A 25,744-nucleotide genomic window follows, 5' to 3' on the forward strand; every position below is an offset into this window, starting at 1 on the left:
CAGGAACATCAGGCTTCTTCCCTGGAGGACCTGGCATGGGCAATCACAGTGCTGGGCGCCTGCCCTTTCGGAAGGTTCTGTGAGGAGGAGAAGGAGGAGGAGGAGGTTTCTGAGCAGATGCTTCCACATCTCTGCCGTCAGCTTGGTGGTGTCGAATCCTCCTCCCCAGCTGCTGGTGGTCATGGCATCTCTGCCAAATACTCCAAAGGGGGTGGGGCACAGATCTAGTCTCACAGGTCTCAGATCACTACCTGGGAAGTGGGGAGGGTTTAGAAGAGGAGGACCTGGAAACCCAGACTAACAGTGGTGGGGCAGCTGGCAGAGTATGAAATGACTCAGCCTTAGAGAGTGCTTGATGAGGAAATGGTGATAAACAGAATCTTTGCTGCAAGTATGGAGAGGACTATGTGTAAAGCTGCCAGAGCAGCCTGACACTTAGTAAATGCTTAATAAGGATAATTGATAAATGCTTAATAAAGATAACCATCAGTGCAGGTTTAGACTACTATTGAGGCAGAAGATGGAAGACAGAGAAGAGAGCAAGAGGCACTTCCACCAGGCCCTCTGTCCACATCCTCTTCCTTGGTGGTTCTCAGAGAATCACTGGAATTCAAGTCTAGGGAGAAAAAAAAAAAAAGACAAGCAAGAGGCATGTGTTTCCATTTAGATGTAAAAGGAGAAAATTCTCCCTCAAGAACCCCACACCTGCCCTGGGGGACTGCTGACAGTACTGGAGGTCCAGCTGTGAGGTTCGGACTTGGGGCACACTGCCTGACCTGACAGACCAGCCTGGAGCTCAGGGTCAGAAGCAGGATCTACCATTAGGATCCCTTGCTGACGCTGACGCTGCTGGGAGTTTGTGCTCCCAATCCGCCATCATCCGCAGCGAGGACCACACAGATGGTGTCTGCCTGCTGCCGTTCAAGGCTTCTGTGTCAGAGAGCAGCCATGCAGGGGAGACTGCAGCAGAACAGCCAGGCTTTTTTTTTCTGGTGCTGGGTGCTTGCAAAATAGCAAATCCTCATGAGCTTTCTATGAAACGACCTCTTCTCATCTCCACTTGACAGACGAGTAGACTGAGGCACAGGTGACCTAACTTTGCTAAAGGGCCACAAACTAGTAACCATTTCATTTTACTGCCTCTTGACAGTTTTGACTAAAGAGACACGGGGAACACTGTTGCAGTGGATTCTGGAGTTGCACCTTACTGTGTACAGGACTCAACTGATCAGCTGTTTGGAGGATTCCTTCAGCAAACTTTTCTGGCGCCCTCCCCATATTCATCCTAGGCACTGGGCATTGGAGACCTCTCCCTCAGACAAAACTTGCTGTGCCCCTGAGATAGTTCTGGGCTATGAAAGCAGAGTTAACAGTTCTGTGAATGGTTTCAGAACACAGGGAAAGGAAAAGGAAGCGATTCGGGGGTCTGGGGAAGTCTTCAGGGCTGTCAAGGGACTATGACTGGAGGTCAGGACTTGAACAAGAACTCTGGAATACCCTGGCTTGGTGTGGGACATTTCTCCCCCACACTTCAAGGGATCTGCAAGGGGCCTAGGAGAGCCTTTGCTGGGGTTTGGTTCGGTGTTTAAGAGGGAGACATCACCACCCGAGTGCGGTGGGGTAGGTTCCCTTCTGGGGACAGTTTTGAGACACTCACTCATCCATGTCCAGGCACCCGCATGTTTATGGCTAAGGGGAAGGGCAACTCCGAGCAAGTCTTGGAAGACAAAGACAGTCTGAAGGACAGGCGCTTTTACGTAACCGACCTCTGCGCCAAGGGTCTCAGGAGACTGGCGTTCCAAGCCCGAGCCCGGCGTTATTATCGTACAAATACCAGCGGACAGCAAAGAGACCTAAGTTAGGCAAGTCCGCGGAGCTTTTGAGAACGCGGCAGCGGGTCGCATCGCCTGTTCCCAGAGCCGGGCCCGGTGAACCCGGGGTCCCCAGGTTCTGCCCTTGCTCCCTGCTCCCCAGGACGGGTGACCTTGGGCACGCCACTTGACCTGTGAGCCTCAGTTTCCCAGCCGGTGCACCTACAAGGCAATGCTGGGCAGCTTAGAGACGCTTCCCGGGGAGCCAGGGATGGAGACCGGGGGCCTGGGGTCCGGACGCGCCCCCACGATGTCCCCGGCGCGGGCCCGCACCGTCCCGGTGCCCCCACGAGGCGGCGCGCGGCGGGCGGTCGGCGCAGCGCGCAGGCGCGGCGGGCGGGGCGGGGAGGGCGCGGGCACTGCGCGGCGGCTCAGAGCGCGCGGGGCGGCGCGCGGGGCGGGTCGCGGCAGAGCTAGGCGTCCGCGCGGCTGGCGGGCGAGCCTGAGCAGCGCTCCTCGGTTTCCCGGCCCGCTCCCTCCTTTCGCTCATCCCGCCGCCGTGCAGCTCGCGGCCCGCAGCGCGGTGATCTGGGGCTCCACGGGGCCGGGCTGAGCGGCCGCCGCCCGCCCCGAGCCGCCGCCGCCGCCCGGCCGCCCGCCCGGCTTGGCCGCCGAGGCGCCTGGCGGGGTCCGCGCCGCCGGGGCGGGCGGCTCGGGCTGCGGGGCGGCTGGCGCGCGCGCGCCGCGGGGCGGAGAAGCGGGCCCGGCGGCCGGCGAGCATGGAGGAGAAGTACCTGCCGGAGCTGATGGCGGAGAAGGACTCTCTGGACCCCTCCTTCACGCACGCCCTGCGCCTGGTGAACCGAGGTGAGCGCGCCGGCCGTTAACGGCACCCGCGCAGCTGGCGCCCGGGAGGAGGGAGGAGGCCGGGCATCTATCTGCACGGGACTGGAAGCGCATCCGTGGGGACCCCGGTGGACCCAGGGGAAACTTCTGGGCGAAACACAGCGAGCGTGCAGGGGCCTGTGTCTGGGCCGATGCTAGACGAGCCCACTGGAGAGGGAGAGTGGGGCGCCCCGGGACCCGGGGTGTTCGGGCTGTCCAAAGGAGCTGGAAGAAAGCGCTGCAGGGAAATGGATGGGCTTGAGCGGATTGGCTGCGCAGGAGGTGAAGGGAACAGGTGCTTGGGTTGTTAGTGAAGTTTGGGGACCTTGGGAAGAGGTGTAGGGTCAGATCCTCCAAGCAAGATAGAGGAGGAGGACCCCAGCGGCCCCGAGGGAGGAGCCCAACCCCTCTCCCACGATCTTCCGTGTGTGCCCAGGCAGCCACGGGCTGGGCAGTTTGCCGTTCCTGGGGGCGGGCACTCATGCCAGCCTGGCAGTCAGGCGGCCCTTGGAGGACTCAGTTTGGGAGAGGAGGCCCGCCAGAGAGCCCGTCTTGCTCGCCCTTTCTCTCTTTGAGACAAGCTGGGCGGGTGACCCTCATTGGTGGCAGACTTAGGGTTGAGCATATTGCCAAAGGAGCCACCCGCCTGTGCCATTTTTCACACTCCTCCAACCAGCGCGGGTGGGAAAGGAGCCGGAAAGTGCCAAGGACAGAGACACTGGGGTTTATGGAGGCACGCCTACCCAGAACAGTATTCTTCAGGCTCACTTCTGCTTTGGCTTCCTGGATCATCTATTAGGATGGAAGGTAAATGAAGCCAGCCTTGCCCGGATCAGTCTGCTGCACCCGGGTCCAGCATATGTGTTTCAGAGGAAGATGGGCTGGGGACCTATGGCCTTCTTTTTTTTTTCTTTTTCCTTTTCTTTCTTTCTCTTTTCCAGGGACATGACCGAGACATTATCTGGTCAGATCTGTAACCATTTTATGAATCACTCTGTGCAGCGGTTCCTGGCTAGGGGTATGCTTCTCTCAGTGCTGGCCCTGACTCTTTTTATTGTTGAGAGAGAAAGATGAGGCAGACATATTCTATTTGTGTGTAGATACCTATGTTTTAGAACCGCGACCTCTGCTACTTGTCTGTTGTAGACAGTTGTCAGGAGTAGGCTGTTGTCGCCTGCTGGGGGTGGTGGAGAGACTTCCCGTCTCCACGAATTTAAGCTTCTTTGAATTGTTGAACAGAAATACGTTGGCAAGCCTCTCCCATTAATGGCATGCTTATTTTGATTTCTTTACTATAGCAGGCTTGAGAAAGAGTAATGGGCATTCGCTCCTAAATTAGAGAAAAAGAATTTAAGTTTGACCGCCTGGTCCTTCTGAACAGTTTTGTAGTTAGATTCCTGTAGTTCGATTTTTTTTTTACTCCTCACTCTTCGTGATTTACATAGATCTTTTGCTGCTTGCTGGGCTGTGATCTCTGTAAGAAATTTCTTTGTACATTGTGTGAGATCAGTGGATTAGAAATGGTCTGGACTGTGAAACCAAGCACAATTTTTTTAGTGAAGAGACAAAAATCAAACCAGGCTTGTACTCAATTAGGGAGACGAGTTTTAAAGGATAATGAGTTATTTTTAAAGTCGGGATTGTGTTCCGTGGCACGTTGTCATAGCCTTGTGTTGTTAAGATGTTCACAATTCTGTCGGTTCCTGCGTCTACTGGTGTTAATAATGGCTCCATTTCCTGAACCAGATACCGGAGAGGTGTTGTTATTTAGGGCTTGTTTGGTGTTGAACTTGGTTGCCTTGGTTTTCATCCGGAATGTAATTCTTGTTAGAAGTACACTTCTCACCTGTGAAGGAAGCCCTGGTGCTAGAATGCTCCTGTTACTGTGAGATTTACATGACTTGAGATAGAGGCTGATATCCAGAACATAGTGGTCTGTCATTTAAAATATTAATTATGGGCTGTTATGTAACTCCAGCGTTACAAGTGCCGTTTTAAAAACATTGGGTCTGAAGTCAGCATTCGGGTGATTGTTGGCAAAGTTTCATTTGAAATCTGATAGCCACCCTCTTATTGCTTATAGGAAGGCATTGTTATTCTTATTTTGCTGTGTTTTTTTTTTTTTTTTCCTATAAGGAAGGTCTCTTTTCAGAAGTTATGCTGAAATCTCCAACAGTAGGAAATGGTTGGCACTGTGAACCTTTACTGTCCTGTGTAAGAGACTCTGTAGCTAATGTCTCCAAAGCTCACAGTATTTACAGAGTTTCCACGGCACTTTGAGGCACTTGCTATCTAGTTCTGTCCTCACACTTGCAGCCCTGTAGGCAAGACAATCAGTGCTTTTCCGGGAAGGCTGCTGGGACCCCTGCTGCATGTTAGCCTGTAGGTCCTGAGAGTTAATTTGAATCCATATCCTCTGTCTTGAAAGCCATTCTTCTTTCTACATGCAACTTCCCCAAAAGATAGAATGGACTCTTCTTGCACATTATTTTAAAACACTATTGAAATCAATACAGTGACTATGGTTGTCCCTGGATAGGTTAATGTAAGAGAGAGTAGTCATGTGTGTGCTTTAGGAAGATTGATGTTGCTTTAAAAGATAGTGGTCTCTTCCTGTACTTCTTTGAAGAAGCAGACCTCCGCTGTAGACTTGAGGATTGGATGCTGAGGCCAAGGCACCTGCGAATTAAAGCTCTCCTGTGACCAGTATTTTAATTTAGTAATCAGCACTGTACGATAATGAGACTGAGACCGTTTGTACATGAGACGCAGTCATTTCAGAATGCAGTATTCATAAACATTGATCAGTGTCCTGGCTGAGTTATTATTGTTGTTACAGTCTTTAAGTAAGGACTTGGGTGGATAGGCAGTCAGGTGCACTCTCTTCTAGTATAGGTAGGCTTCTGCCTTTTTTTTTTTTTTTCCAGGCCAATGTTTTATGATGGACATTACTTACTGAGTTGATTTTTAACTTCCAAAGGTAGCTGCTTCTCTCTCTGCCCCAAATGTAAAATTTTATTCCCCAACAAAAGTAAGGCTAATGCTTAATTGATATTAACGACAAAAGAAATCAGGTTTGATAAGAAATGAAAGAAATCAGGTTTTGGGGTTCTCTTACTGTTCCCCACTTGTTCCCACAGACATGCCTGTGGGGTAAAGTGATACGCTTCTTGCTAGGGAGTTGGAGATGAGAGTAGTGTTGCGTGCCTTGCATTATGTTTGCCAGTAAGAGATATACCCACGTACTGAAACCCTCTCCAGAATGCCTCGTGTTCTGACTTAATCTAGCACTTTGGTCGAGGTTGGGATGGCTCTCTGTCCAAGTCTGTCCAAGGCACAGCCCCGTGTTTTTAATTATGTATGGATCGGTCGCTGTTCCTGGCCAAGTTGAATTTAGTTGTTAGTGACAGGAGGGAGTGGAGTAGAGGACACCAGAGTGAGGTAGCCTGCCTGTCCACAATGATAAGGCCTGTGTTGATATTTCAAAATAATGGTTTTTATGGTACCTCAATTTTTCAAGTAAGAGGGTTCTTTGCATTCCTTAGGCTGTATGTGGAGCTCTCTATGTGCAGAAAGAGGGCCATTAGCCCATATTTCTTTGGATACACGAAGTTCAGTGGTGTAGCATCCCTTTTGGGGAATCCCCCCCCCCTTTTTTTTTTCTTGAATGTGCTCAGACCTGTACAGTGAGGGCTCAAGAGTGAGCTTCGCAGAGTGCTGGGTAAGGTGTGGTGCCTGTGTGCTGGGAGTGCGATTCCCAGCTTCATCCAGAGGAGGCTGCCATCATTTCGGTTTTGATTGTTTCTCCTCTGCTTGTGTGTGTTTTGGTTTGTCTTTGTAGGAGATGGAGGTGGTGCTTCCGTTGGAGGTCAGCCACTCCCGAGTTGTATGCAGTGCCTTTAGAGAGATAACAGTGTTCCAGCACATTGGACCTTGGGGACCCAGCCTGGGTGCCAGGCTTCTTGTGCTGGGTACTGGAGAGGAGGTGAAGAACTATGCTCCACTGTGTTATAAACTAAATGTCTTCTTTTCTCGGGAACTTAGTCATTCGCTGTCTTTCTGGAATACGGAGTGACCAGAGGGTCCAAATGAACTAGGACAGTGTTTCTGAGGCCCTCTGTCCCGAGTGATGCTTGTATTCTTTCTACTGCCAACACCCCAGGGATAGAGAGGTCTTTGGGCCAGGCTTTCAGTTGTAGAACTTGCCCCGCATGGCGTACTTTCAGGATGTCAGAGAGATGGCAAAACTTGGTGGTTGGTTTTGCCATGCTGTTCTGTACAGACCCTCGGGGGGTCTGGAAAGTGCAGTTCCTGTAAGACTGTTGGCTAATGACAGGCGGAGACTAGGAAGGCCAGGCTCCGGGATGTGCAGTTGCCTCTTTTTCTGCCTGACCACACTGGGTTGAGAGATACATGATATGGTGTCTATTTTTATTCTCCCCCCTTCGGATTTCTGCTTTAGTTCCTCCGTCTACTTTCCTCTCTCCACCAAAGGGGAGGGCTCCATTGCTTTTTTCTTGTCTCCAGTCCCAGTTCTTACCTCTGCCCAGGTGTGATGCTGCTGTTCAGATCTTATCACTCTGCTGGGAGAGTGAGAGCCTGCTTGGAGGCAGACCTGGTCTCTCACCCGGCCTTGTGGCTTCAGGAGGTAGCATCAAGTGTCATGATTGGGCCTTGCAAACTGAACTCCAGCCTTCATGGCTGGGCAGTAAGGACCATAAAGGTAATGAAGAATGCGAATGTGCGCTTGGCCTTTCAGAGCCACAGAGAGCTGTGCACCTAACCTCTGTGGAGTGCCAGGCCTGGGGGTGGGGATGAGGACTCTAATGTGCACATCACTGAGGAAGGCAGGAAGGCAGGAAGGCTCTAAGTGAAATGTGTTAAAGCAGGCAGAAGAACATGCTAGGATCCTAAATGTGGCAGAACAGTAGGGGTCTTTCTCCAGGAGCTAATGAGAAGATGTCGTCAGATCGGCTTAGAATCAGATGTTTATTTACTTTTTTTCTTTCTTGAGGAACTTGATAAACCAGTGCACTCTGGTGCAGGCAGCCTTCCTCCTGAAATCCACAATGAGATGATTGTTTTTCTTTTTTAAATAGAGACAAAGTAGAATTCTGAAAGCCCTTGGAACTTGTCTTATAAACCTTCTTACCTGAAGGAGTTAATCTGCAATTGCAGTGCCAGCCAAAAACTCACCTACCTATCTTCCTTCCTTTTTTTTTTTGACAGTGACTCACTATGTAGCCCAGGCTGGCCTAGAACTCACAATGTAGACCAGGCTAGCCTGGAGCTCACAGAGATCCACCTGTCTGCCTCACCTCCTGAGTGCTAGGATTAAAGGCGTGCACCACTGCAGCCCTGCTTAGCCAGAAACCGGAAGTCAGAGGAACAACTGAAGGTCTGTGAATGCCAGACGCCAGCTTCAGCGTGGGTATCCAAAGACCTGTTTGCCATTTGTCATCTGTCTGGCTGAAAAGAGAGAGAATGGCATGCATTTTTACCAAAACAGTAAGCAGGGTGATCTTAGCTCTGGAAGAGTGATTATAATTGGTTAAATACAAGCTACCACATAGAGGGCCTCTTTGGTGCCAGGTGCCTCCTGTGCATTATCTCTGAGCCACACCAGATCTTGCAAGGAAGGTAATTGTATCCCTGCCTTGCTGCCTTGTTTTTTTCCCCCTAATGAGGCATCCGTAGCTCCAAAACAGAAAGCAGTGGAGGTGGAGCTTGTAGTCAAGCTGGAACTTCAGATCTTCATGTTTTGAGGGGATACTTTAAGAAAGGATATAAAAGGCTGTGAGTGTTGTTTTTAGAGAAAAGTTTGATTATGGTAGAAGCCCATTAGGAATTTCCGTTGGCGGTGATGAATTTTTAAAAGAGGTATCTGAAAATGTGCTGAAACAGAAAGGCAGCTTGTGCCCCGAGCTCTCAGGAGCACTATTGAGTCTTTGGTGGCTGTTCAAGGTGGGGAGCCAGACTTAACGTGTGCATCTTGGAAGTCAGAGAGAAAGCCGGACAACGTGGCACAGAAAGTGTGCAAGGGAAATCTTCGCTCAGGGCCTACCGTGTTGAAGACGTCCTATAGAGCTACAGAGCTCTTTGTGTTTAATACTCGGTCTGCCAGGACCGGTTCAGAGTGTATTCGATTTTTACTTAGTTTGTGGTATAGTGAGGAAGTTTCCATCCTCTAAAACCAGGCTCCAAAAGAAAGGAGGAAATAAAGAATGTTGCGTTAACACACAAGATTATATTTCCACAAATAATAGTTTGGGCTTTCTGGAAGGGAGTATGTTTAAACATATGTGCCTTGTAATTGTTAATGGTTGCAGCTGCCATTTATCAGGGGCCTTTTCTTGTTTGCATGCTTTATGTATACTATTTCATTTGATTCTTCTAATATTCTTAAAAGAATACATCATTTTACAGGGGAGAAAACTAAGCTCAGGAAGGTCAGCTAATTAATTACCCAGTGCGTGCGCCTCGGAGCACCAGGTAGAGTGTGGAAGTGGGCCTTATGACTGGTGTTGCTGGTTCAGCTCCTTAAATTACCTGCGAAGCTTTGCACAGTGCTCTGCCGAGCAGAACAGATTCCCTGTGTACAGAGGGGCAGACTGGGACGGCTGCCAGTGTGGAGACTGGTGGTGGCTGCTACTTTGGGACTGGCCATACCTAACAGGGACCAAACTGTGCAGAAAGAATTCTGTGATTGTGGAAGGTGACACCCTTCAAGTTTGTCCAGTTGTATAATTTGTCAGACCCTCAGTGTGCCATCAGCAAATGTAGGATGCCATGCTCTGTTGGCATGATTGATGTTTTACACATACGTAATGCAGAACACATAGTAGGTTTTACATTATTATTCCCTGCTGTTTTTGTAGACTGTCTTGAGACAGATGTGTGAGGTCAGTACCGGGGTCACTTTCCAGACACACAGTGACTAGTGACACCTTAAAACACAGGTCCTAGCTCCATTGTGTATGGTAGTCTTAGTATGATACTAGCATGATTTTAGTTTTCCAGCCCTGGAAGTGCGGGAAGAGGCATCCCTGGCTTAGGAAGCCTCTTCTTTCACCCCACCAGAATCAGCAGCTAGGGTTGATTTCATCATGCTAGCTGAGGCACAGCACCTGAAGCCTAAATTTAACAAATGAAGTTCCATAAACATTTTTTTTTTTATGACTGCGCAGCTTAAAGCGTGTCTGGCCCCGCAGCCTCCACAACACAAGAGAGCTAGCTCTGAGTTGGAGGCTGGAAATTTCCATGGTTTTCACCAATCAGCTTTTGCTGCTATTTTAAGGATCTTAAAGGTGTTCTGGCACATTATTGGTGCTCTTCTTTGGCACGGTAAAGGGCATGGATGTGCGACGGCCACCTCTTTGATCTCTCCTTTCAGCATAAATCCAACACTTGGGATCGCTATTGGTTCGAGGTCCCATTGAGAGATTAGAAGGGAGCAGGGAGGGGCAGTTTTCATTCTCATTTTCCTGGTGTTATTCTCCTGATCATGATATTCAGTTGTGCTCTGCTCTTCATCCACTAGATGGCGCTCCACATAGCTGCTGATCTGCTTCTATCTGTACTAGCTTAACTCCTGAACTGAAATTAGTGTTGATGGACAAGCTGCGTTTCTTTGGGTTTTCATGCATTTCTCTTACTTTTTTCAAATCTAGGGCAGTTTCTGGCCAGCATTTCGGAACACAGTGGCATGGCTTTGTCTAGTTGCCAGTGTTTCTGAGTTCCTAAGGGGCGCTGTGCTCAGTTGCTAGTTTGCTTTTCCACACATTTCTTTCGGTCTGGGTACTACTGGGTGAAGTTAGTTTTGTCTCATTCTACAGATAAAGAGGAATTCTAGTTCTCACAGTTAGTTTGTATCGAGGCATGTGTATCAAAGTCTTAGATGTGCAAGCAAAGGACAGTAAAATAACATCTGTCATCTGGTGTGGGGTTTTCTGCCTCTTGTTGCCTTGAGTGGTGAGTTAGAGGGTCTGTCATTACCAGGCACAGAGCCTTGGGAGGGTTTTGAAAAAACCAAACACAGCTCTCTTTTAATGTTATTTCTAGCAGGACTGAACACTGGATCACCGCATCTAGAGGCTATAAGGATTCCAAAAATTGTTTTTCAATGATGCAAGTAATGTGTGTTGAAGTATTTTGAACTACTAAATTGAACTGTGAATATTTAATACAGCTAAATTGAACCAGCATAGTTCTGTCTCTGAGCCGACGTTCCCAGCTTTGTAAATGGCAGTGATGTTTAGTGAATTTGTTGTCACTGACATGAAGTGACAGTGATATTTAACGTGAGGTCTTCACCTGGTCGTCTTTGGTCCCCATAAACTACCTTTTCTGTCTTGGTTTCAGACCCCAGCTCTTTGCCTGTTGGCCAGAGCAGAGTGGACCGCCTGGTTTCTGTGGGGAGGGACTGGGTTTTCTTAGTGCCTCATGTCTGTGTCTCTTGCTTTTAGTCCAGTTATGATCAGAGAACACAGACAGTAGCTGACTGCTTAGAAAAATCTCCGTCCTTAGCTTCTGCGCCACATGCAAGCCACAGTTGGCTGAAATGGTGCTGGAGTTGGACTCACACCATTTTGCAGCCCAGGAGAGTTAAGTTTTGTGTCAGCCAAACTTGGGCTCATGTCTTAGCTCTGCCTTTCTTGTGTTGTGGCCGTGGCTGCATTGACTCTTCTCAGCCTCAGTTTCCTGACTGCAAAATGGTGATTGAACAGGTACATGTGCTCTGAAGTGCTCTGTGTGGTGTTTCCGTGAGGTGCTGTGAGGAGCCGAGGTGTATAGTAAGCATAGAGCAAATGGCTGCTGCTGCCATTGTCTCCTTCATTATTGATTTTAACATACGTGTCCCTCTTTTTAAAGGTTTATTTATTTAGTGTGTGTGTGGGGGGGGGCATGTGTGTGGTGTCCATAGGAGGGCATCAGATCTCTTGAAGCTGGGTTTGTGAGCTGCAGTGTGGGTATTGGGAACAGAACTGGGGGCCTCCGCAAGAGCAGTAAGAGCACTTAACTGTAGTCATCTCTCCAGCCTCCTCTCTCCTTTATACTGTGTCTCATCAGGTGTGCAGGGCCCAGGCAGGGAGGTAGACACGCTAACAGACTTTGCAGAGCAGATTATGTGCTGTGTTAGAACTCATAGGGATATGAAGCTTACTCTTTCTCTCTTTCTGTGGACCAAGTTTCTTTCTTTCTTTCTTTCTTTCTTTCTTTCTTTCTTTCTTTCTTCTTTCTTTTCTTTCTTTCTTTCTTTCTTTCTTTTCTTTCTTTTTTTTTTTTTTTTTCTTTCTTTCTTTCTTTCTTCTTTCTTTCTTTCTTTCTTCTCTCTTCTCTTCTCTCTCTCTCTCTCTCTCTCTCTCTCTCTCCCTCCCTCCCTCCCTCCCTCCCTCCCTCCCTCCTCTGTTTCTTTCCCTCATACAATACAATCTGACTGGTTTCCCCTCCCTCTCCTCGACCCACCCCCCATATCCACTCCTCTTCTGGCTCTCTTGTTAAAGAAGTATGAACTGGATGCTGAGTACCGTTAGGTCACTGACGTGGTGCTGGCACATAGTGTGTAACTTCTCTGGTTTTTCTGTTTCCCCACATCTTCATTTTCCTACCTTCAATGATGTCTTGTAGTTATTTATCTGTCTTTTCTTCTTCCAGTATTCAAGATACTTCTTGTTCTTGCTGTTAAAGCTTTATTTGGAAATCATTTTAAATTTACACGTAAAGGGTAGCACTAAGGTCCCTTTATCCCATCTCTGTGGATCCTCCAGTTAACCTTTGCTGGAGCTTCCTTCTCCTGCCCTCTGTATAGGTTCATGACCCCTGATGGCGAGGTACACATGTCACATGGCTGTGCCCTCTGAGTAGTAAACACCTCTGCCTACTTCCCCACAAGAAGGGCCTTCTTTTTGAGTGTTGATGACGCTCAGCGTGATGCTGGCCTATCACCCAATCCCATACCTGTTTTGGCCCCTTGACCCAGTTGAGGGGTCCAGATCCAGAGCACACATTGCAGCCAGCTGCCAGATTCCCAGTGTGTTAGTGTCAACAGCCCTCTGCCGTCCCCTGCCTCTGAGGACACGCCAGTGCTCGTGGGAAGTGTCTCTAAGTTTGGGCTGTCCGATTCTTTTGCACTGTTGTGGAGGTGACATGTTGTATGTGAGGGCACACGGTGCTGGAATCCTCACTGCCCTTTTGATCAGTTTGGTGACCGGTTGAAGTTATGCTGGCATCTTCCTGCCAAGTAAACTGTCTCCTTTTGTAACTACATAGACCGTTTCCGGGTTATACTTTAAGGCTAAGTATCCCGTGTTTGTCAAACTGTCCCTCACAGACAAGCCCCCAATATTTCTTACCTGAAACATGGCTGTGGATGTGGTTTTCTAACTCCTCCGCTCCGGTTACATTTATCAGTTGACATTCTATGGAAAGGGGACATTTCCTCTCTTTGGCCATCTCTCTGTCCCTGTTCCTTTTCCCTGCCCCTCTGTTCAGTTTATCTCTCTGTATGCTCATGGATTATTTTAATCAATGAGTTATGACCCTTTACTCGATAAGCATGCTCATATTGTCCCACATGTGGTTCTTGGGAGCTCTCTGTCTTGTACCCTTGGCCTGTTTGATGGGACTGTCACACGGGAGTATAGCTGGCCTGCTGTATATCCATGTTTTTAACCAGGGATGTATTAGAAATATTTGAAAAAAATAGAATCTTCATTAAACATGCACTTTTTTGTTATATAAATCATACGTGACTACAGATTACATAGTATTAAGCACTAACACGTTTTCTGGTGATCATCTAGTCAACAGAGAAGACACAGATAGCTCAGTGTAAGTAGGCATCACACTGTTTTATACACAGAGCTTGAGCATCTGTGCGTTCGGGTATTTGGTGCAGTCCAGGAACCAGTCACTGAAGGGTGCTGGAGAGGAAACAGCATCTTGTTCCAGAGCTCATTTGCTGGTGCCTCTCTCTGAAATTAGTGCTGTCTTAGACAGTGCCCTGGTTTCTCTCATCGAGGAATGCTCTTTCAAACCCGGGTCTGGGCTGCCACAGTGTCCTTGCTTCCGGGCCCCTTGCTCAGAGGTCTGGAAGCAGATTTGTGTCTGTTAGGGTATCTCCATTGTCTTCTTGTGAAACTCAGGCCTTTTCTGGAAAAACCCAAGACTAGATATTTTTAATGTATGCCTTCTATTAAGCTCCTGTTCGTGTATCAGGAAAGCATGTAAATGAGTGAGTATGTGTGCACTCTGATAAGGCTTTGTGAAAACAGGCAGTGTGCAAGGCTGTTGTGGGGTGAGTCAGCCTACCCCAGACTGCTCTCATGTTGCAGACTGAGGACCAGATCTGGTGAGTTTTGTTTTCCCTGTCACCCACAGAGAGGGCACAATAGAAGTTGTTGTCTGAATTAAATGGTAACTGAGCTACATCTACTGCAGACCACTCATTCCCCTTATGTAGGTCTTTCCAACATCCTGCAGCTTGCCAATATACCTGGAAGATGAGAGTCTTTTTAAGTCGTTTTATGCATGTTATTCAGTGTTTCATTATTATATTGGGAAAATAATTTTGTAAACTTACGCGAGTACATTTTCTTGGCACGGTCAGACAGATGCCTTCTGTGTGGGAGGTAAGGAGGGTGTATGTGTGTGCCCACACACATACATGTAGAGGCCAGAGGCCTAAATCAGGTGTCCTTCCCAGTGCACTCTACCTTATTTTTTCAGACAGGATCTTTCACTGAAGCTGGAGTTTGCTGATTCAGCTGCACTGTCTGGCCAGTAAGTCGTATGGTTCCTTTTGTCTCTTTATCCAGGCTGGGCTTCCAGGCGTGTTGCTGCGGCTGGCCTTTCGCATGGGTGCTGGGGATCCGAACTCAGGTCCTCATGCTTGCTTGGCACATACGAATGGAGCCGTCTCCCCACGCTGGCACTTTCTTTGTAAAGCCCTGTCTAAAGGCAGAACCACCCGGTGGGTCATGATCCCTGGCCCTCCTGTGGCCTCACATTCTCTTTCAGGCTCAGCAGAAAGGCACCAGTCAATTGAGTGAAAAAAAAAAAAAATCTCAAAATTACATTTTTCTTCTCATTATGGGATAGACTTGTTTCGCAAAATTGTCTTGATGTAATGTATTGCTTTACTGGGTTTATAAAGGAACTTCTTGAGAGCAGTGACAGGAGGGTTTTCTCAGGAGTGATCCTATTCCCTGAAGAAAGTCTGTCGTTAGGACAGATCACCTGTGGTGGAATCACACTGTCTATACTGGAGTAGTGGTTGACAGTGACGCAGAGCCCAGGTGGCTCCCGAACACAGCAGTCAGTACCTGGACGAGGAGAGGTGATTACACCCACCTAAGACATCTCTGATGGCCTGGAACAAACTAGGCTTTTCCTAATTGTCTCCTTTTTATATTATCATCATCATTATTATTCCTAGAAGTCTTCCATTCATCAGCAGGCCTTCGTGTTTGTTGGGAGCCACAGGAAGTGTCCTCAGCCTTGTCCTAGATGGGTTGATAGTTCTGCCCACGGATACTTTATGACTGAGTGAACTTAGCATACTTCTGATTGCCACAGGGCGGCTGACCTTGGAGACCTTGTTACATCTCCAGAGGTTCTGGTTCTGTTAATAATTGTTTACTCTTTGGTTCTTACATGAATATTGTGAAGATGCTATTCCTTGGTGCCCCTGCATCTCAGTCTCCTTACACACCCTGGCAGAAGACTATCTGCTTTTTGACATAATGCCCATCGTTTAGTAAAATGCTCATCAGACCAAATAGAGAGTCAGAATTCTCAGTGTTGAGTTTATTTCGTAATTTTTTTAAGGCAGAGTCTTGTCTGTGTAGCATAAATTGGTGTCAATTCACTATGTATCCCAGACTGATCTTGAATTCATGATCTTGCTTCCTCATTCTGCCAGTTCTGGAGTTACAGGTATGCGCCACCAGGTCCAAAGTATTGCTCTGTATTTTCATGGCCTCCAGTGACTTAGAAGAATAAGGAGAGAAGAATTAAGAGGTGTAATTTACCAGTTGCTTGATTGTGTTCTAGATGATTCTGTCATGTCACAGTTTCCTTTTCTCCATCCTTGGACAGTTCAGCGCTGCATTAGCTTTGGTGCTATGTACCACAGACTTTAGTGTTTTCATTCCTTAATGGTCCTGGGAGAATCTGTGTGAAGTGCTAACATATTGTCAGGTCCTTAAAACTCAGCCATCCTCCTTTCCCCAAGTCTAGTGAACTAGCAGCACAAATGTTACTGTTTTTCCCTTTAGGGAGTCCAGCATAGAATAAATACTAGGCCCAGAGTTTATGCTCCTTGGATACTTCTTTGAGATACTTAGAGGAGGGCAGAAGAATTCTTCTCTTGCCTTTTTTGGTACCATGTAGTTTGCTTGCCGTAAAGAATTTGTAGCGATTTATGTAGAGTTGGAGAGTTAAACAACAACAAAAAAAAGCATGATTTTGCACTGAGGAAATCATAGCCTTCTCCGGGTACCTCTAGCAGGCTGCCAGGGCGTGTGTTTCTCCGAGTCTCCTCAGGCCAGGGGTGGGTTCCATCCTTACGCAGTGGGAGCATGGCTAGGCTGGGCGAAGTGCTGGAGCACAGAGCTGGCTAATAAGTTATCCCTGCTTAAAGAGTTTCCAGCACAGTGGGGAGGCGGCCAAATTAAAAGACATTTATATTGTAGGGTGGTAAGTGCTGTAATAAAGACAGCCTGGATCCTGTGGCCCTGCTTAGGAGCAAGTAGTGCTTTATTCTAGTCAGGGGAGGGAAGAGCGGCTTCAGAGTGACCCTGATGGAGAGCACAAACATCCTTGACTCTTGGGGGAGGAATGCTTTTCCTTAGTGTCAAAACATGGCCTCTCTGAAGACTGCGTGCTCCTTGTCTACTGTGTAATAAGTCACGTCCTCTTCTGTCTGTGTGTCTAGCAGGTTTCCCCCTTCCCTTCTCTACCAGTACTTTGCACTGACCCCACTGTGTCAGTCACAACGGAGTTTTGGAAGTGACTCTCTCAGGAGGACCTAAGCACCTTAGAGGCGGGGAATGTGCCTCATTCTTGTGCCTCACTGTCCTGTGCCAGCCCCTCAGAGCTTAGCCTGGAGAGGGTGGGCACAGCATAGCTGGTTGGTCCCTGCGTTTTCATGTATGATTCCTTCTTTGAAGTTGCTTTGGTGAGCGAAGGCAGTAGATTGTTTTTCTGTTGAGTTTCCAGCAACTGGCTTTGAGGAGATCTGTCATTTCTCAGACATCTATGTCAGGCTTGTTCATTCTGAGGTGTGTGGATGAACCATGACAGGAGAGGGCTAGCCAGAAGTGCAGGCCTCTCTTGTCGCCTTTCCCTATCTTCCTAAAGAGTGTGTCTAAGTGACACAGTGCACTGCTTTTTAAATGGGATCTTAAGCGTTGCTGCCACTGATGCCGATCCTGCACACACTTGAACTCCGGCTGCTAAAGTGGATGGAGCAGAGCACCATGGTACAGGGCCAGGAAGTGTGGTGGAGCACGGCCTCATCCCCTAGAAAACTCAGCAGCCCCTGGTAGCTTTTCTTTAGCTCTGACTTTGTGTTGACTCACACCTTGCCAGTGGACTTTTACATTTAATGGTAGGCACCATGCAATTTCTTTGGGGATGCTTTTGATGTATGTGGCTACATCAAATGCGAATGTTTAGACCTAGATCTTCAGATCTTTGAGTGTGACTCCTCCTGCCTGCCCAGGGCCTGCTTGCCTCCCTGATGCTATATGTAGAGTGCAGAGGCCACACACTTCTGCCATAGGAACTGCAATAGATTAATGCTTAGGGCTTAGGGCTCAGTGGAAAGCAGCCCCAGGCACCTTCCTTTCTGCTGCCTTTCTCATGGGTGCACCCTGGTTCTGGTTTGCTTTCTTGAGAGAGGCAGTGGCCCAATCCACAGTGAGTAGTATGCTGGAGCTTTCTTGCTGGAATAAGAAGTCACACGATAAAAGCTGGCCAAAAAGAGAATTTGAGGAGGGAAGATCTTTTGGTGGACAGTGTTTATTTGTTTATTATCTATCTACTTTTTATTTTGCCCTCTGGCTCAGACAAACTGGTGTGTCAGAGGGGTTGGGTAGCATGCTTGGTTAAGACCCTTGGTTGAGGGACCCCTGCTATCCTCTGCAGACTCAGGTAAAATGTGTACTTCTTTTGCCCAGGTGAATTGTTGCTTTCTAGTGAAGTAGTGAAATATGAGGAAACTTGGTTATGACAGACTCATAACTCATTTAATGCACTTTAAATAAAAGTGAATTTCTATTTGAATGATCTATAAGAGGGTCTTTTCTAGACTTTTTTTGATCTGTCTGAAAATGTAAGTAATAGACCTTTTCAGTTAAGTTGACTTGGCTTTCTTAGATGAAGAGAAGATGATGGTCTTAACTGATAGTACATAGATATACCTAGAGGAGTAGTGTGGCCTTTTCTGTTTTTAAGAACTTAAACTATTCACAAAAGATTTCAAACCACGCATTGCCTTGAAACCCGCCTTCATTAGTTTTGGGTTGCTGCACTAAAATACTTGAAGCCAGTTAGTTCCCTTATAAAGAGGCTTCTATGGTTCATGACTCCAGTGACTGGAGAGTCCTGACAGCATGGTGTCATGTTAGTTTGCTGCATCGACGTGCCAGTGGGGAAGGGAATCCCACTGCATAGAGAAGGAGCCAAAACTAGGCAGCTTGTGCCCTGGCAGCTCACTCTTAAAGAACTGGTCTAGACCCAAGCCACTTTAGTGAGATGGCATCAATTCATACATGGGGTGGCTCTCCTCTGATCTATTTACCTTCAGGGAGTTGATCACTAAAGACCAAGCTTCCACAGCACCAAGTTTCACCAAATCCGAGCCATGGCGAAACCTAATCCAGTGTGCTTGAAGGCGGCCACGTGCTCAGGGGAGGTGTGCAGAATCTCTTGCTTAGTGTCTGAAAATTGCAACTTCGCTTGAGTCGGCTCCTCCTCAAACCCCGGGTATTTCTGTGTTTTGTGATCTTTCTTGGTGTCTTGACTTAACACTGTTGCTGCAGCTACTGAGTGCCTGTGTGATTTATCATCCTCTGAGTTCTTTATGGACAAGGCATGGAATCGTCACAGTTAAGATCACTACAGTGATGTCCTTAAGAGATTTCATGAGAGGTATGACTGTGTAGAAGAAGCAAAATTACTTTCTTTTTTGTTTTCAGTTTTCAGATTCAGATCTATATGATCCACTTGAATCTGAAAATCTTGTAGTGTGTTCCTTTTCTATGGCTCTTGTAACAGTTATTACTAATCCAGTGGCGTTGCTAACTCCCAGCCCTGTACTCAGATCCCTGTAGATGCTTTTGAGTGTTCTGGAGGCTCTGTAGAGAATCTGGCTTTTCTGACCTCTGGAAACTGGCCACGGAGTGGGCGTGTAGCTCCTTCCTTTGTCTGCAAAAGCAGCACCAGGAGGCCATCGTCTCTCTTCTGGCCTTTGCATTTGTAAGGCCTTTGTGATTGTCCTGGGCTCACCTGGGTAATAGTGCCACTTAAAGGCCAGCTTAGTCCCATCTACAGCTGTTCTCCACACTACTTAATGATTATGGGCTCTGGAGGTAAGGATGCAGATGTCTTTGGAGGAAGCCAATTTTCTGCCTACCATAGAGCGTTGGGGTGTGCCGCAGGAAATGAATGTTTATGGGTGCCTAGAGTATCTACAGCTAGGCTTTAGAGATTTTCATGTACTCTGATTATCTCAAATTGTGCATCAGGATCTTAGAGAGATCAAATGAGTCGTTGCTGCTACAGGATGACTACTAAAGATGGGCTTTAAAGTTTGAGTTCCTGCTCAGCATCAGGCTGTGTTGGGAGATTGACAGACAGTATTTCCCAAGTCCCCAGAACCATCTTCAGGATGAATGGCATCAATTCCATCCTACCAGTGGGAAAACGGGCTCTCACAGAGCTGTGACTGGCCTAAAGTCACATGGCTGTCTTAAAACTGAATACTACAAGTGGAAGGAAGGCTGTTCCCAAACTCATCGTTCAAATTACAGAGGGGTAAGAGGTAAGGGTGTGGTGGAGTTGGTTTCTCTTTTGCATTTCACCGAGGCCTGATTTGTCTAATACTCAAGAGTATCTGCCAGGGTGTTTGCCCAAGATTTGGAATGGCATGTCAGAATGACCAGGTAGCTAATTGACTGACTTGGTGACCTCTCCCCCCATTTCTCCCATGCTGCTTTTTATCCTCTGTATACTGTGCCTACCTCATTAAGTGTTATTTTGGGGCTGCTTTTTAACGGCCACTTTTGGTTTCTCCTAAAATAGTTTCTTCTAATCCTGATACTCTGCAGTCTGTGAAGTGGACACCGTTGTCTTTAACCTCAATGAAAAATCTCCTCTGTGAATTGGCGGATTGGAGGCCGAACATCAGAAAGGCAGGCAGAAGAGCATTCTTAAGGTTACCAAGCACAGTGATGGGACAAGACTTCAATTTGTGCCCATTTGTGTTCAAAGCTCTGTGGCTCCCCACATGGCTGGGTGACTAAGATAGAAAAACAGAGCAAGAAGAAAAAGAGGTAAATGCCAATTAAAGATGACAGCTGCAGAAGTGGCAGTGGTGGCGCCCACTTGCCAGGTGAATTGCACCAGCCCTTGGTAAAAGCAGAAGTTCAGAGCATATTGTCATCAGTCTGTAGTGCTGTGTGAGGACCTATGAAGGAAATGATCTGCTGTCTAGTTCCATGTGATTAGCTCTGGGCTAGTCCACGATCAGAACTAAAACATCATAATGCTAGTAGTGGCTCCCGCCTACCCTCTATACACGCCCAGGGTCTAATTTCCAGATCATTATTTTATGTAATCTTTGCAACAGCCTCCTGCAGAGGAGTGCCAGTGCTCCCATTGTAGAGCTAATGCCACTGAGCCTGTGAGACATTAGGCTTTAGCATAAGTGAAAACCAGACTGTTTCTGGAATCGAAGACTGCTCATTTTGCTGTTCTATGCATCTTATTTCAGCATATTCAACATTATCGAGTGAAACAATTCCATAAAACTCAGGGAATTATAGAGAGAGAAACTGAGAGTGCCCGGCATCGTAATTATACAGAGAAAACATCAAAGGAACACAAGCATGTGCGTTTTAAAGGAGGTGAACCGTGCTTGGCCCGTACCATCCTGGATCTGCTCCGAGAGCTGGCAGCAGCTAGAACTCAGTTCTGCACTTTACATACTTTGTGGCGCCTTGTTCTTGTGCTTAGTCATGTTAGGGCTTTTTCCTCCTTCCATAGAGCTTTTAGACATCCAGGCTCCTTCCTCTCTGTCTCTGCCCCCTTACCATTAAAAGAAGGCAAACCCTGATCTGTTTTCTCTCTGGAAGTGCTGTGTGTGCTAATTAAACACTCTGCACCTGGCCAGTGCTTGGAGCTTGCTAATTACGTTTATGAACTCTTGCTCCACATTAAACACACAGCACAATGGTCAGGGCTGTCTGGAAATACCTTCTTAAACCAATAATTATTGTAGTCACATTGTTGTGCAGCCCCAGACCTGGAGCCCAGTGGATGGCAGCGAAATGCTTTCAACTGCGACTAGTGCCTGTGTTGTGGTTTGCAGTTCCCATGGTGGTGTGTAATTGCCATTACATTGTGGTAGAGTCGGCTGTTGCCATGACGGCTGAGGTGGGAAGAATGAGGCGTTTTCTTTGCTTTGGAATCTTGGATGCTGATTAGCCGTTGGAACTGGATGCTCTAAAGCATATGAAGGAGAGCCCTGCACTGGATCTCATGGTTCTTTCCTGGAATGAATGCTCCCTGGCAGGAAGGTATCCTGCTTCTGGCCTCTTTCTGCCACTGTCCACTTTCCTGCTGCCCCTCAGCTAAGCTTCCTTCAGAGGCCTTTGAGACCTGCCAGGGACGGTTGAAGTTTGACTGCAGTCAGGACCAGCTCATTCCCTCCTGACCCAGGGACTGTTTCTGGGTTCAGAACACTTTCAGATGTAGCTTAGAGCGTAAATGGAGAATTCCAGTTTGCTTTGATGTCACTTGGGACTATCCAGTCATTTTAGAAGATGTTACCGTGTAATGATTAGAAATAGGCCTTAAGCTTAGTCTGTCTCATTGCCCTGCTTCTTAGCTGTGTGTCCTGGGGGCAAGTAACTGTCTCGTCCTACATTTCCTCATTTGATTCAAAATATGGCTGTAGTCAAAGAAGCCACCTTACAGGACTCAGGGTGAAGGATAAATATGCTACCAGGTGCAAAATATTATTGCCTGACAGGTAGCAGCGTTCAATAAATGTTACGTATTGCTGTTATTACTTTACTGATGTCGATTTGTTCATGTTGACTGCTAGGACCTTAACTGTGACTAGGGAATAGTACCTGGCCTTAGAAAAAGTGATCTGCTTGAACATACGTAAGAGAACTACACAGTGTGGCCAGAAACACCTCTCCTCCTCAGTTACCCTCTTTACTCGGTTCAGAGAGTGCTTTCTAGCCATCTGACACGATCCACTACCATGCATATCTTGCCGACAGTCAACTCCATGTATGCAGTACTTTTTCAGCTACTCCCTTGTAATAGGAGTTAAATAAGCAACACTGAATGAATGGACACTAGGTAGGAAATGGTTAGAGAAGAAGAAAAGACTGAAAAAAAAAGTGTAACCTTGTCAAAATGTCATGGTGGTTGTGCTGGGTGCTGGAAGGTGTCTTGGGGACATGTAGCTCATGGTTTGTTTGCAGGGAACCTTCACAAGAATGGCATGCTTGAGAAATGCATTTAAAGCTTCATGAGATTGAAGGGAAAGAGAGAGGATTCAGGACATCCAAAGTCATAAGGCTCTAAAATAGACAGCTGTGAATTCCAGAACGATGACATCTTTAGGGTTAGGAGAGGATTGTTTATAAGGTCATTGGACTTTGTCCTGTAGCAGTGCTGCAGAAATTCTATCTTTAAAACATTATTTAGAATTTCCGATTCAGCTTATTTTCAGAAATTGTTACTGTGTTGTGTGTTCATGTGCATAGCTTCACGTGCATTTTCTTATGACATGTAGGATGCCAGCTTTCAGAAAATATCTCTAGCATATGGATATTTTCATATGAAAAGTTGTTATGTACTTTTAACTTGTATTTTTATTTGGTTACATATCTTAAAGCAATGGCAACCTTCCTAATGCTGTGACCTTTTAACACAATTCCTTATGCTGTAGTGCCCCCCCATCATAAAATTATTTTTGTTGCTACATCATAACTGTAATTTTGGTACTGTTGTGAATTGTAATCTAAATATCTGATATGCAGGATATCTGATATTTGATCCCCGTGAAAAGGGTCATTCGACCCCCAAAGTGCTTACAACCCACAAGTTGAGAACCACTGTCTTAAAGAAATGTTTAAGTGGATTTATCTGTCTGTCTGTCATCTATCTGTCTGTCTGTCTATCATCTACGTCTATCTTTCTGATGTTGCTTGTACACTTTCCAATGCTTTTTGTTTGTTTTTGTTTTCTGATAGGGAGATTATCACCACACTGGTCTCAGAAATTATATAAAAGCATAAATATGTTGCTATAGATCATTAATTCTTGCTAAATATGAAGCAAGTATCTTTATCAGGTGGACTTGGTTGGCTGCAAGAGAATCCATGTTTCTTTTAGTTAATGAGCTTTTAAGATAGCTTTGTAATTGTAAATGGTTCTTACTGCTTGGTAGAGTAGTTTAGAGATGCCTACTCCAGATTTATGTTACTAGGAAAATACTGTTTAGTGGGGCTTAATTTATGGCATTATCTGTTTGTATTAGTGTTTGACTTCAGTATTCTGGGTTAGACAAACCCGTGGATGGTGAATGTCAGCCTGGTTCCAGACATCCTTTTGAGAACTTATGCTATCCTTCACAGTGGAAATGTTTGGGAAACAGACAAATTGAGGAAGCAGATATATATAAACAATACAGATAGATAGTGTTAATATATATTGATGGTGCTGATATATATTGATAGTGAATACTCTATTTGATTGGAATCTGGTTATTACCAGAATCATAAAGAACCAGTGTTAGGTTGAGGCCATAAACAGTATATATGTGGCAGCGGAACTGAGGTAGAAAGGGGGTATGTCATGATTATTGTAGCTTCAGCAAATAGCTAGCTTCCGTCATAGCTAACACTGAAGGAACATCTTCCACATGCTGAGGCCTGCCAGATATTACTATAGACTATAGTGTGGCTATCCTGACTGTTGTAAAACTGTTATCAGAGTCTAGCCAGTAAAGTTTCCTTTGGTAATTCTGTCCAACTCCTCCCCGAGGTATCTGTATGTATCTTGCTCCTTGCTCAGCCCTAGGCTCAGGAGGACAGAGCCAGCCAGGTTCGTGTCTGTCATGGTGCTGGCCAGAGGGTTTCAGGTGGGCCGGCTGGCATACTCTGCCTTTTCATACTGTGTACTGCTCTATCCTTTGCAGCTTTGGGCACCAGTGTTGAAGGCTTCAGTGCAGTGGACCTTGCCACCCCGTCTCTGAGCCTAAACCTTTGCTCCCTGCTTGCTGTTTTCTGGCCACTTAAACTCTGCTGCTCCATGTAGCCCATGCTTGTGTCTTCTTCCATTTGCTAACTGCATGATTTGGACCAAAAGGAAGTCAGCTAAAGTCAGATGCAGGCTCGGGCTTCTTTTGTTTCTCTTCTGCTCAGAGATTTATGTTTCTTTTCTTGTAGAGATTTTATTTTAATTATTATGGACTTAAGTTATAGGTGCAGAGTTACTTTCATATTTTCTTGTTCTAGATCGATTGTCCCCCCTACCCCAGGTACCAGAAGAGTGCTCTATTGTACCTGGAGAAAGGGAAACTTTTGAGCTTTTCTGAGAGAGAGAGAGAGAGAGAGAGAGAGAGAGAGAGAGAGAGAGAGAGAGAGAGAGAGAGAGAGAGAGAGAGAGAGAGAGAGAGAGAAAGCCAAGCCAGGTCTGCAGGTGGAAGGGAGGAAGGAGTTCAAGGACAGTGAATGACTGTTCCCTCTTTCTAGAGCTGTAAAGATTAAATCATGGTTGTGAACCCTGAGCCTAGGCAGCGCTTACAGACGAGTTCCTGTGATTTGACACTGAGGTCTAGAATTCCTGAAAGGAGTGTGACCCAGGAACAGTGTTTCCAAGCCCCCAAACTTAGTGGTAGGTTAGGGTGTGACAGTAGGCAAAGATTCCCAAGAAAAATGTGGTCTCCATTTGAAGGTGTTTATTTTATTGAAATGTTATTTCTTAACTGGGGGGTAGAATTTTAGTAAAGCTATCTGGGTTATATAATACATGGAATGTGTCTGCAAGCTTGCTAAACATTCTCTTGTTTATTTCTGAGAAATTGGTGATTTGGGGGGTAGGCTTTGTTTGTTTGTTTGTTTTTATGTCAAGCTTTTGTTTCATTTCTTCTAAGTTGTTGCATTTACATGCATAGTGTCCCTAACTTTTCTTTCTTGTTTTGGGAGTCTGTGGTACTGTCCTTGTGTTCACTTTTGATAGTGTAAATTCTGTTTCTCCTTTTTCTTCCCTTTCTTTTCCTTTTCCTCCTCCTTTCTTTCCATGTTTTCCTCCCCCCTTCCTGTCTTCTCCATTGTCCTTAGAGTAGGAACAATTCAAAGAATAGCTTCCAGCTTACTCATTTTTTGTCTTTTCATGTTTTAAGTTTCATTGGAACTTAATCTTTTTATTGACATAAGCTTTCTTCTAGATTAGCATTTATTTTTGATTTCTCTTTTAGTTTCTTTAGGTGAGTCTTAGACTATAGATTTTAGACATTTCTAATAAAAATGGTAAAGCAAAAAGTTTCCCTTTAGTGGCTATGTACTATAAATTTTGTTCTATTCATTTTTTAATTTAAAATATTTCTTAATTTCCATGAAACTTTGTTTTTGACCAATGCTTATTTATCAGTGTGGTTTTGAGCTTCCTGTGAGTGTAAAGTATGCCCTATGATCCATTATGGACTTATAGTTTAATTGCAGTGTTGTCAAAGACTATAGTTTGTGTGAGTTCAGAGTTTGGAGTCTGCCCAGGGTTGTTGTACTGCTCAGGTGTGCTTG

At 46.3% G+C, this 25,744-nt stretch overlaps 1 protein-coding gene across 3 annotated transcripts in view; it reads left to right on the forward strand.

Moving 5' to 3' along the window:
- The first annotated feature begins 2,263 nt into the window (after positions 1–2,263).
- The window catches only part of Khdrbs3 (KH RNA binding domain containing, signal transduction associated 3), a 170,813-nt gene continuing 147,332 nt past the window's right edge, over positions 2,264–25,744 (forward strand). The window contains exon 1 of one of the 3 annotated variants that reach the window (XM_028875996.2): positions 2,264–2,678. In XM_028875996.2, the coding sequence (XP_028731829.1) occupies positions 2,591–2,678 (88 nt within the window). In that variant the 5' untranslated portion in view covers positions 2,264–2,590. Of the gene's footprint in view, positions 2,679–2,714; positions 3,504–25,744 lie in introns of those variants that run through there. The other 2 variants (XR_005089628.1, XM_028875999.2) reach the window with 2 other exon arrangements.

The sequence above is a fragment of the Peromyscus leucopus genome, chromosome 20 (genome assembly GCF_004664715.2).
Source record: "Peromyscus leucopus breed LL Stock chromosome 20, UCI_PerLeu_2.1, whole genome shotgun sequence".
NCBI lineage: Eukaryota > Metazoa > Chordata > Mammalia > Rodentia > Cricetidae > Peromyscus > Peromyscus leucopus.